The sequence below is a fragment of the Myxocyprinus asiaticus genome, chromosome 40 (genome assembly GCF_019703515.2).
Source record: "Myxocyprinus asiaticus isolate MX2 ecotype Aquarium Trade chromosome 40, UBuf_Myxa_2, whole genome shotgun sequence".
NCBI classification, from domain to species: domain Eukaryota; kingdom Metazoa; phylum Chordata; class Actinopteri; order Cypriniformes; family Catostomidae; genus Myxocyprinus; species Myxocyprinus asiaticus.
Genome location: NC_059383.1, coordinates 31,090,760 through 31,103,400, shown reverse-complemented (window position 1 = coordinate 31,103,400; position 12,641 = coordinate 31,090,760). Strand labels below are relative to the sequence as shown.

Genomic DNA, 12,641 nt, shown 5'->3' with positions numbered 1-12,641 from the left:
CTGTCATTTTAAATCTCAGTAGTAAAGCGCAAGCCTGACCTTTGACCCCTCTTTGCCCACTTTGCCATGTGGACCCGCCTCTCCATCTTCTCCCTGTGTGTGAGGAAATAGTGTTATGACTCTTAAGAAAACATGTTACATTAAACATGTAAAAGAGTAAAAGGTTGTGTATATTTCTGGTACTTCTTCAAGACTTCATGAAATTACTTGAAGTGTGCAGCTTTCTTTCCTTTTTGATGCATTTCCTATTGAAACAGTAAGTTTGGATGGAATATTTCAAATGTATACATACTGTATATACTGTATATATATATATATATATATATATATATATATATATATATATATATATATATATATATACACACTACTGGTCAAAAGTTTTGAAACACTTACTCATTCTTTATTATAATTTTTTTTTTCACATTTTAGAATAATAGTAAAGTCATTAAAACTATGGAATAACATAAATGGAACTATGGGAATTATGTTGTGACTAAACAAAATCCAAAATAAATCACAACTGTGTTATATTTTAGCATCTTCAAAGTACTCACCCTTTGCCTAGAATTTTCAGAAATTTACTCTTGACATTTTCTCAACCAACTTCTTGAGGTATAACCCTGGGATATTTTTTAAACAGTATTGAAGGAGTTCCCATCTATATGCCGGGCACTTATTGGCTGCTTTTCTTTATTATTTGGTCCAAGTCATCAATTTCAAAAAAAAAAAATTTTTTTAATTACATTTTAGATTTATAATGAAATAAATTAATATGGTGGCACAATTATATTTTTGTCTACAAAATTAATTTCAAACATTTTAGCATATGCCTTCAGATCAAAAGATTCTTAAGATCATGAGAAACATTTCGGTCAAGTGTTTCAAAACTTTTGACTGGTAGTTTATGTGTGTGGGTATATATATATATATATATATATAAAATAATTTTGTGAAACATCTTATGTGCCTAAGAATTTTGTACAGTACTGTATATATATATATAATTGCTTGTATAATAATTATTATTTTTTTTTTAATAGCCAATAGTCTTTGGTTATCTTTTAACCATGAACCATTTGCTATTTCCTAGTCGGTTGCAGGTGGTATTAAAGGGAGGGACATTTTCATTCTATAGATCATTTGATTGGATAAATATCTGTGTAGTGCAAGATGATTCATCAATATTTTTGGTTTGTTTTCATGGAATATGAAGACTGTAAATTTTAAATGTGCATATCTGCTAAAATAAAAATTTTGTCAACATTTAGGTGTACACTAGTATATAGATGGTCTCAAAGTTAATGCACATGGACTAAAACTCTAACATTGATTTCATGGGGTCTTTAATTACAGTTACAATTCAGTTACAATTGAAAATTCTGATATAACAAATATTAAAATAGACTCTATTATGAAATACACCTTTAATTTCAAAAAAGGAAAATTAATATCATAATAATCTCATACCTTAATCCCTTGTAGTCCTGGCTGACCTCTGATGCCTGGGAAACCAGGAAAACCTGTTGGCCCCTGCTCACCTTGAATGCCCTGTACCCCTGGCGCCCCTCTAGCACCCTGGGAGGAAGATATAATTTTTGTCTGCTATCAAGAGGGTATCAATCTATTAAATTATCTTAATTTATGGCATAAAAAATATGGAATATTTACTTTGTTTCCTTTAGGTCCACTGTCTCCCTGGTCTCCATCAGGTCCTCTGTTACCCTTACAAGACAGTAAAGTCATTAAAGCCAAGTAAAAACTCAGGTGTGTAGTCAAGACAGGTAAACATGGATATACCATGAGCTTACTTTGATACCAGTAAAACCTTTAGGACCTTGTATTCCTAACGCACCCTAAAATATAAAACATACAATAATCAGAATAACACGGACAAAAACAACAACAATCAGAACATTGGTAACAAATAAATGTCAGGATTCCTTGATAAAGATTGCTTGAGAGATAAAATTGCTAAAAACTGAATCTATCTATTTTGGTCCCGGAAGTCTAACATGTCATATACCAGGTTGTGGCCAAGTAAGCCTATGTTGGCTGACCACTTAAAGTGTGGACTGATAAAAACTGCCCTTGAACCATCAGATTTTAGACTGAATTTGGCTTTTACCATTAGTCCTTCAAATCCTGGCCCGCCTCGGAGGCCAAATGGCCCTGCAGGTCCCTGTGAAAGGGTAATGTAAGGTGTAAATGTAAAAGGACATGTAGCAGGTTTGTGTTCAGATATATAGACTGGCTTCAGTGATTGGCAGTGTTAGTCATTCTCAGTTTTGATGATCAAAGTAATTTAAAATAATTATATTTCAGACTAAGGGAAGTGTACATGTGCTTACAGGCTCTCCTTTTGGGCCAAGTAAACCCTCCCTGCCTGGCAGCCCCTAGTGGAGAGTCATAGAAACACAATAATATAGGTCACATTCAAGTCATAATTCACTGTTCTAATCTTTGACTATTAAATGTTATAAAAATACTAAAGAGTTAATTGAAAAAATTGCAGTTCATGAGGTCATTTTATTTGCCTGGTTATCCCGAATCATTATAGGTTCTATTAATTAAGAAGAAGACTCTCACCTGTGGGCCCCTGTGCCCTGAAGGTCCAATCTGTCCCTCCAATCCTTGAGGACCCTAATAATGATATATATGTTTAATAGAGGTCAGTGTTGGGAGTAACATGTTACAAGTAGCACATTTGATCAGAATACTTTGTGGAAGTAATGAGTAACATATTAATTTTTGAATTCACTTTTTCAAATATGTCACATTACAATGTTTTAAATACTGTAAGTAACAAGTAACTTTGAGGTGCCCCAAATAACACACCAGTGGACCCGAAGGGCCAATAGCTCCTGCAGGTCCAGACTCCCCCTGAAAAGTAACACAGAAACTGTTTGTATGTCATGAACCATTTGAGTGGATTGTCTAGTGTGATGACAGACTGATGCTTTACAGAACATGGACAGTACAAAGAGAAATGCTTAACACTCACACGAGATCCATTAGGGCCCTGGACACCAACCACACCAGTCCAACCCGGAGCTCCCTGCAAAAATGTAATACACATTAGAGAATATATAATGGACAAATTATATTTGAATGTAACAAACTACAGTATATTACCAAAGAAACGCATTTGACAAAGAAAGCTTAAAAGGTAGTGTGAATGCTAGATTTCCTTGACCTGGCTCTAAAGTAACATTCTGTTTTACTTACTGGCGCACCTGGAGGACCTGGTGGTCCATCCATTCCATCATCCCCCTGTAAATGTTAACAGTAACAGATAAAGTCATTTGTATCCTATATGCTAAGCAATATGTACACCTGTGAATTTAATAAATAAATGTTAAGTATATAGTGTTTTGTAGTTAGATATTACGGCTTCACTTACATCTGGCCCCGGAGGCCCTTTAGTGCCCTCAATCCCTCTGATGCCGCGTGGTCCCTGAAGATGAATTAAAATACATCAGACAATTTGCTGAAAATTAATATTAGGCTATTATCGTTATGATAAATTATAAAACTAACTGTATACATTTAAAACACATACAAAGCCAGATGTAATTATGAAGTAATTGTCATTATGTATTCTAATCACTCACAGCTTCTATCAATAATGGTGTAATTATAGCTAGATGTAACTTTAAGACTTACAGGAGGGCCGACAGGACCAGGTGGGCCAGATGCTCCTTTTGAACCCTGCAAATATTAACGACAGGTTGCATAATTCCATACACACTCACAATTACTTAACAGTCTTCCGAGGATAATGCAAATTGAGATTATATAAATGCGTAAAATTGTAAATCAAGTCCACATGTAATAGTTCTTTGCCTGACCATGAGATGGTGATAGATACAATTATCTTAAACAATTCACCCTAAACATAAGGTGTTGCATTTAATGACTGTTTAATCATGGCTTACTTTCTCACCGGCTTTTCCCATATCTCCACATGGACCCTCTGCTCCAATAAGGCCCTGCCACGAGAACAGTGTAAGTCCTCAGGTAAACAGAAAGTTTCAAAAAGTTTCAAAAAGTAACTAATTACTTATTAGTCTTTCAGTGAACAATTTTAACCAAAGCAAATTTCAAAGTACACAATAGTTTTTATTTCAGAGATGATAAATGGACACCATTCCCAGAATTAAACATAATTAATCAGGTCATGACAGTGTAGCATAATACTATTTGAAACTTTAATTGTTACATAATGCCTACGGTTTCACTTAATGTTAAAAAATAGTAGGCAATATTCAGTGTATCCTGTGCAGTATACTTCCATAAGTTATAAGCTGGTATTCAGTTCTGAACATAGCTTGTGTGTCACGTTCGAGGGCACAATGGTGATAGTTTATGAAAATGATAGTTTCCATTGAGGGGTTTGAACCTACAATCTTTTAGGTTACAAGGTTACAACCAAACTTTCACCAATACACCACACCACACTACCAATAACTATCTTACCTCCTCTCCTTTCTCTCCAGGTGAGCCTGATTCTCCTTTATAGCCCAGAGGACCCTGTATTTCAGAGTAAAACTGTTGCTAAACCCAAAGCATCATGAAACTCATCACAATAAAGTACTTCCAGGCCAGGACACAAACATAAATAGCTTATCTCTGCCAAAATGAAGCAGACTAGACCACAGAGTCACAAAAGCCACATGTGTGTTGTGCTACATGTATCAAAAAATTATGCGGATATATTGAACATGGTTTGACCTTTGATCCTGGAATTCCTGGAGGGCCTTGAGGTCCATCCAGTCCGTTCTCTCCGTCCTTTCCAGGGACTCCTGCTCTGCCCACCATACCTTTTGGGCCAGGGTCACCCTGCAGAATAGCACAGATTAAAAAACAGAAATAAAAGGAAGAGGCATTGCAGTATTATCTGTAATAGTACAATATGTGTTTATTTAACTAAAGCTATGCTCACTTATGGCTGCAGGTAATTTAAAATGATATGAAAAAAGACATCCCTCTTCTGGGTTTGCAGGAGGCTTTTGGAGAAACAAACATGATGTGCTCATGTTTTACAAATTGATATACAGAAGATGCTTTTAGATTGAACATAAAAACAGCTGAAATGAAAGCAGAAGATCAAAGGTGTGTTCAACAGCAGGAGGAGAGAAAGTGAGAAACTGATGTTTCCATCTTTACAGATGCACGGACGGACCAACAGACGGACAGACAGACAGACAGACAGACAGACAGATTGATTGTTATGTAATTTCTCATAGGTCATACTGAACCCAGAAACTGAAGTATGCTCACAAGTGTCAACATCGAACACAAACAGACATGCACAAGTTAGCATTAACCATAAACACACTCAAGATTAAACAAAAAAATATTGAACAGCGATTCATGTGAGGTCTTTGGGAAACACAGATGTGACTTGTCACTGTCACATTAAATCCCAAAAAACACAATGGAGAAATCTCAGCAATGACATGTGAGGCAGGGTGTCTAATAATTTTTCACTCCCCCACGCAATTTAATACAAAGACCGCTTCTAATTAATTGCCTATAATTTTAGCTGACATGATCTCCTGACTGACAAAAATATCAAACAGAAAAACAGCAAATACTGGTACTAAAACTACAGGTGCTTTAAAGAGGAATCATTTGGCAGAAAGTCAGATTTTCTCATCATCTTTAAAGTCAACATGAAATGGCATTCACAACTCATTTTACCTCCATAATGTGAAATATCTTGGAGTAAAACAGTATATTCAATGACAAAACAAAATACAGGGTGAGACTTTTATTCTAAGAAATTTTACAAAATGGGCATTTCATACCACAATGGAGCAAGGCCTTAAAGGGTTAAATCACCCAAAACTGAAAATTCTCTCATGATTTACATACCTTTAAGCCATCCCAGATGTGTATGACTTTCCTTCTTCAGCAGAACTGAAGTGAAGATTTTTGTAAGCAGATTTCAGCTCAGTTCGTCCATACAATGCATGTAAATAGTGCCATCAGTCTGCTGGCTTTGACGGTCCAAAAGTCATATTTAGGCAGCATAAAAGTAATCCAAATGACTCCAGTCGATCAATTAATGTCTTCTGTAGCAAACCGATAGGTTGATATAAGAAACAATTCGATAATTAAAACGTTTTTCACTTTAAATCATTGCTTCCGCCCAGCGCTGTATTTTTGTTTGAAATTAACTCTCGCGTGACATTCGTTCCTCTGTTGTATACAAAGCGCGCGCTTCCGGCTTCCCGTATGAACGAGCAATTGCACTTATGTCACTGATGCGTCGACTGCTGGCAGGAAACGATTTTTTTAAGTTAATAAAGTTGATCGATTTATTTTTTTACACAAACCTATTTATTTGCTTCAGAAGACATTAATTGATCGACTGGAGTCATGTGGATTACTTTTATGCTGCCTAAATATGACTTCTGGCCCGTCAAACAGCCAGCAGCCTGATAGCACCCATTTACAAACATTGTATGGACAAACTGAGCTGAAATCTGCTTACAAAAATCTTCACTTATGTTCTGCTGAAGAAGGAAAGTCATACACATCTGGGATGGCTTAAATGTAAGTAAATAATGAGATGATTTTCATTTTTGGGTGAGATAACCCTTTAATTTCAAATTTGATTAAAAATTATTCTAAATAGCTATTTGGCTATTGGTTAACATTATCCAATAGCCTGCAAGGCCTAGGTGCTTTTAGCCAAAAAGGAAAGACATTTTAGAGGTGGAGCAAGTTTTAAAAATTTTGATGAAATATTACAAAGACTAACATTTTTTTTTCTCTTTATAAAAACATGCATTGATGAATCATGCACAATAACGCCAGGAACATGATTAAAGGGATAGTTCACCCATTAATGAAAATTCTGTCATCATTTACTCACTCTCATGTTGTTCCAAACGCATATGACTTTCTTTCATCCATGGGTCTTGCGTCCATGGAAACTGTTCATACAAACAGTTGTTCATATCATCATCTTCCCACTGCTGCTACACTTTATATATATTTCCTATTTATATCTGACTTGTTTAATTTTGTGTACTTGTTGTGGTAATATTGTCTGTATTTATTGTCCGTATTTATTGTTGTCTTTAGTCCTCGCCAATGTCTACTACATGTTACACTGTAGTTTCCGGAAGGAACTGTCTAACTTTTTTATCCATTGCCATGCGATATGAAAAAAATGTCAATAAAGCTGACTTTGACTTGAAAACACTTGGAGATTTTAGGTAGAATCTAGCCTCAGTCAACATTCACTTTTATTGCATCTTTTTTTTTTCCTCCGCACAATGAAAGTGAATGGTGACTGAGATTAACATTTTGCCCAATATCATCTTTTGGGTTCCACAGAAGAAAGTCATACAGGTTTGGAACAATATGATGGTGAGTAAATGATGGCAGAATTTTTATTTTTGGGAGAAATATTCCCTTAAGTAATTAGTTGTCTATTTTGATTGCATATCAACTTTAAGGAATTCGGTCAATCTTCCATTTATGTCTGATTCATTAGAAAGAGTCAACAAAAGACATTCTTGCCAATGCTATCGATCTCATTTCATTTTGTTTTTACATCACATGAAAACATTGTTGACAAATAATGAGAGAGATTGAGACACGGGACATTACCATGTCTCCCATACGTCCTGGAAGTCCCTGATCACCTGGTTCCCCAGGTGGCCCCTAGTGGAAGAAGAGGTGGATATACAGAGAGATCATGACTGAGCTGATTAGGTGTTGTTACATGAGCTCAGGAAGTATTGAGGTATGTAACAGGTGAGGCATCAAATCTAATTAAACCAGGTGTTACATAGACAAGATCTGCCTCACCTGCAGCCCAAGTTTCCCCATCTCCCCGTCTGGCCCTGGCAGACCCTGTGCTCTCTACAAGCTCACAGGAAACAGAACACATTCAGGGATATTCCATATCTTAAGAAACTGTTCACATTCTCATAACAACAAAAGATGCAATGTATACTTACAGGCCAGCCTGCATGGAGAAGCTGGAAGAACATTGTTTTCTGGAGGAGGTAAGAGAAAGAGATTGAGAGAGGGACAGAAAAATTCTGCAGTTATACAACTGAACCATCACTTGCCTCTCCACGTGTCTCACCCAATCTATATCACAGCTGTCTGTTGCTAAAACTACAGAGCAGTTCTCGGTCAAAATTGTACTGCTTTTTCCTTCATTACAATTAGAGTAGTCGTTTTAATCAAGGCAAAAGCCATAACCGTGCTATTCTGGTCTTACTAAACTTTTAATGATCCAGCCTCCATTGACCAGACTCAAGATTTAAAAGCTGCTCTGTAACTATAAACTACAAAGAACTCTAGATCATTCACAAAGGCAGCATCTTGCACGCAGGACACTGATCCTGAGCAAAGAGGTCAAGGGCTGCTTTCAATTAGAGCATGCTCGACAGAGGTTTGGTTTTCATAGAAGAGATCCACTCAGAGATACAAGGCTGGAAACCAACATGAGGGGCAAGACTGATTGATTGGGTTGAGGCGACCTTGTTTTGGGCTTGAGCAAAGGGGATATCCCTCCACCTTTTAACTTCAGTATTAGAAACAACGTCTGACCTCATACAATTCAAAAGTCACAGCGAAAAAGCACTCTTCCTCATATGGATTGTTACAGAATGTCTGAATGTACAGTGCAGGGCAGTTCAAAGGCTGTAAGAAACAAATATCCCATTACGGCAACAAGAGATAATGCTTTTCTCTCTCTTTCTTTCTCTGTGGGCATCTTTATTCAATCATGGCTGTGGTGATCCACTGAGCTATTATACAAGATACAGCTGTGCACTGACATTGACTTTAAAGGGATGGTGGATGGAGTTTTAAGTTTAATCAGCAGGGAAACAAGAAAAAAGAGAAATAAGTGGAGTAGAGTGACAGGAAAGGTCAAGGATGATTCCGGATAAATCCAATTTAACAGCATTTGTGGCATGATGTTGATTACCACAAAAAGTAATTTCAACTCGTCCCTCAATTTGCCAAAAAAAAAAAAAAATGTGCTTACAGTTATACACTTACACCAACTATCCAGATGCGTTGCAACAAGTTTCCAGAGACAAGCAATTTGTCTGTCCACAATGAATGCAAACTGTTGCATGACGTGACAAACAGATCAGTATATTTGATGTTGAATAAACAAGTGGGATTCTGGACCAATGAAACTTTACAGTGGCTACCCAGCCAACATTATCACATAGAAAGTTGGCATGTTGTTTCCGATAGTTCCGTTATCCTAGGATCTGCCACATTATTCCAACACACACATTATACACGTTGCGTCAGCAGCATGGAAGACCCGGGTTCATATCCTGTGTGTGATTGGGAGTTTGCATTTTTCCCTGTAACATAACATTTTTACACCGCAGATGGTTAGGTTTAGTTTTGGGGTTTGGTTTGGGGGTACAGCTTATAAAATATGCATTTCTGTTCACTGTTCCTTTGAGGTGGAACTAATTTCTAGGTGGATGATAATGCATTATGAAATATTCCTTCAAGAAGATGGAGAAACAAAGAGACAGAGCTGAAGAGAAAACTCACTTGAAAAGCAGCCCATTCCTCTGGTGTGTTTCTCCACAGATAGAGGGTGGGCAGTCCCGGTGACCCAGGGGGTCCTGGAAATCCATGGCGCCCTGGATGGCCCTTTGGCCCAATGGCACCCTAGAAACATCATAATATGAAGAAGGGCTGCATCAACAAACTCTCAAAAACAAATCAGTCCTATTCCAGTGCATGTTTAAACATATGCTTACAATCTTGAGCAAATAATAAACTGATGAAAGCTCAACAGTTGGGAAGAAATTCCAATACACATCTGCATTACATAGGCAGATGAATGACACATGTTGTAAAACAATACTGTACACAACAGATCAGAACAGTTTAGATATCACAACATGAATGATAAATTATTATATGACTTTTGACTATCAAGTTACACTGATCAGCCACAACATTAAAACCACCTGCCTAATATTGTCTAGGTCCCCCTCGTGCCGCCAAAACAGCGACAACCGCAGCTCAGAATAGCATTCTTACCACAATTGTACAGAGCGGTTATCTGAGTTAGACTTTGTCAGTTTGAACCAGTCTGGCCATTCTCTGTTGACCTCTCTCATCAACAAGGCATTTCCATCCACAGAACTGCAGCTCCCTGGATGTTTTTTGGTTTTGGCGCCATTCTGAGTAAATTCTAGAGACTGTTGTGTGTGAAAATCCCAGGAGATCAGCAGTTACAGAAATATTCAAACCAGCCCATCTGGCATCAACAATCATGCCACGCTCCAAATCACTGAGATACATTTTTTCCCCCATTCTGATGGTTGATGTGAACATTAACTGAAGCTCCTGACCCATGTCTGCATAATTTTATGCACTGCACTGCTGCCACTCTATTGGCTGATTAGATAATCGCATGGATGATTGTTGGTGCCAGACAGGCTGGTTTGAGTATTTCTGTAACTGCTGATCTCCTGGGATTTTCACGGATAACAGTCTCTAGAGTTTACTCAGAATGGTGCCAAAAACAAAAAATATCCAGTGAGGGGTAGTTCTGCGGACGGAAATGCCTTGTTGATGAGAGAGGTCAGTGGAGAATGGGCTGACTGGTTTAAACTGACAAAGTCTATGGTAACTCAGATAACTGCTCTGTACAACTGTGGTGAGAAGAACATCATCTCAGAATGCTATTCTGAGATGCGGGTTGGCGCTGTTTTGGTAGCACGAGGGGGACCTACACAATATTAAGCAGGTGATTTTAATGTTGTGGCTGATCAGTGCATATCTAGATTTGCATAAGCTTAGGGAAATACCAGTGTCGCAAGGCAGAACAAAAAACTGTGTTGAAGTTTCAGGTAAATTTAAGATTAAGCCTTTGGTTCGGCATAGACAAAAAATTGCCACATCAGAGCCGCCTTAAACTTTGTCATCATAACACATAAGCATGTTTTCTGTCAGCAGTGTACAAAAGTCAACACATCACAGCTTCTAAAACGTATGCAAATGTATGCAATTAAATTAAAGAAAAAAAGACCAATCACTATTCAGACCAATCATATATTGCAGTGACATCGTCTCTGTCAGTTGGATTTTAAACATTAAAATTATGGACAATGAATGGGAGAATGAGGAAGTCAATGGGAAATTTTCAAGATTTAAACATTAAATGTTAAAGCATAAAGTTTATAAAATCAAAACAACTATAACATTAATTAATATCTGTATGTTAAGTAGTTTGAGTTGAACTACATGCAGAAAATTGTGGAGATAGAGAATAAGTAGGTTAAGGCAAACTTTTTATTTGTGAAGTTGAAAGGAATTCACAACCATTTATCAGTGGTTTAAAGACACATAGGAGGCCAAATTTACAAGAACTCTAACTGTACAAGCTGTTCTGTTGGCATTTGGACTTCAGTTTGGAGAGTTTAAATATGACAGCTGCTGTCTGAAGTGAAAAACGTCATAAAAGTTCACAAGGGGTCAGCCATTATGACCACAGGCATGAGAACTTTTCATGAACTTCAGTGATGAAAGCACTTTGACTTCAGCCTACCTTCGCTCAGAGTAATGGAGTACAGATAATTATATCCATTTCTCATTAGTAAACACACTGATCACTGACTTTCATACCTTATCACCTTTGACCCCTGGATAGCCAAGACTCCCAGGACATCCCTAACATGAACAAGGAAAAAAATAGTAAGAACAAAATTAAACATACAGCTTTCATTTTCAACAGTACGGCATCTTTAATTGATGAGTTAAAATTGAAAGTTTAGAGCAAGTAGACATATTTAAAACACTGACAACGATGCTGTTTGCCCAGTTTTGTTAATCTGGACAAACAAAACAATCACTCACAGATTAATCATTCAAAGGTCATTCAAAAGATGAGCAAATATGAGACATTAACTTAAGTGGCACTCTCAGCAGTGTAATACAAGCACATCGTTAAACTTAAACCTAACCTCTTAACTATCACCATCAGCTCACAGAAAATCTCTACAAACTGGAACAGGCAGTTTGACAGATGTCTTAGTGGTTGAAGTCCTGTTCACACCAAGTTTGAGGCATACTGAATGACAACAAAGTATAAAATATAGGCAAAACACTTTTTTTTTTTTTTTTTTTTTTTTACAAAAATCAAATAAATAAATAAATAAAAGAAAAGTAAAAATGTTCATAATTCTCAATTAATGGCATTGAACGGTTGATGACTTGTTTTTGGCATTAGACCAATGCAAAAATCTAAAGCCTAGCCTATGAATTAACAAAAATGACAGATCATTGCTATACAATATTTTAGACAACTCTCTGGTCTGATCAAATCAGATCCTGCATCAACACACTGCTAAAAGCTCAATCCCCACCAAGATAGAAATGCAGGATGTGAGTGTAACAACTATTGTTAGAAATGGGAACATGAGTGAGCTTTAATTACTGCATGTCTACTGCCTTTTTTACCCCGACATCTTAGCATCTCCCCTTAGTGTTTTCAACCAACTGGTATGAATCAGGCCTTCCCTAATGGAGGCCTTTTACAGCGCCCGTGCCCCTGGAGCTATGCCAGAAGCTTCCAGATGGCACCACATCTGGGTTTGCTTCTGTTGTGCCCGGGCACTTGT

At 37.1% G+C, this 12,641-nt stretch overlaps 1 protein-coding gene across 1 annotated transcript in view; it reads right to left on the bottom strand.

Moving 5' to 3' along the window:
* LOC127430574 (collagen alpha-1(I) chain-like) overlaps positions 1-12,641 on the bottom strand; it is a 96,453-nt gene that overhangs the window by 25,200 nt on the left and 58,612 nt on the right. The window contains exons 8-27 of the mRNA XM_051680423.1: positions 11,647-11,691; positions 9,559-9,678; positions 7,983-8,021; positions 7,831-7,884; positions 7,630-7,683; positions 4,735-4,842; positions 4,480-4,533; positions 3,939-3,992; positions 3,667-3,711; positions 3,404-3,457; positions 3,229-3,273; positions 3,005-3,058; positions 2,839-2,883; positions 2,590-2,643; positions 2,352-2,396; positions 2,129-2,182; positions 1,812-1,856; positions 1,672-1,725; positions 1,471-1,578; positions 40-93 (exon numbers count right to left, since the gene is read on the bottom strand). Coding sequence (XP_051536383.1) covers positions 40-93; positions 1,471-1,578; positions 1,672-1,725; positions 1,812-1,856; positions 2,129-2,182; positions 2,352-2,396; positions 2,590-2,643; positions 2,839-2,883; positions 3,005-3,058; positions 3,229-3,273; positions 3,404-3,457; positions 3,667-3,711; positions 3,939-3,992; positions 4,480-4,533; positions 4,735-4,842; positions 7,630-7,683; positions 7,831-7,884; positions 7,983-8,021; positions 9,559-9,678; positions 11,647-11,691 — 1,185 coding nt within the window. The remainder of the gene's footprint in view (positions 1-39; positions 94-1,470; positions 1,579-1,671; positions 1,726-1,811; positions 1,857-2,128; positions 2,183-2,351; positions 2,397-2,589; positions 2,644-2,838; positions 2,884-3,004; positions 3,059-3,228; positions 3,274-3,403; positions 3,458-3,666; positions 3,712-3,938; positions 3,993-4,479; positions 4,534-4,734; positions 4,843-7,629; positions 7,684-7,830; positions 7,885-7,982; positions 8,022-9,558; positions 9,679-11,646; positions 11,692-12,641) is intronic.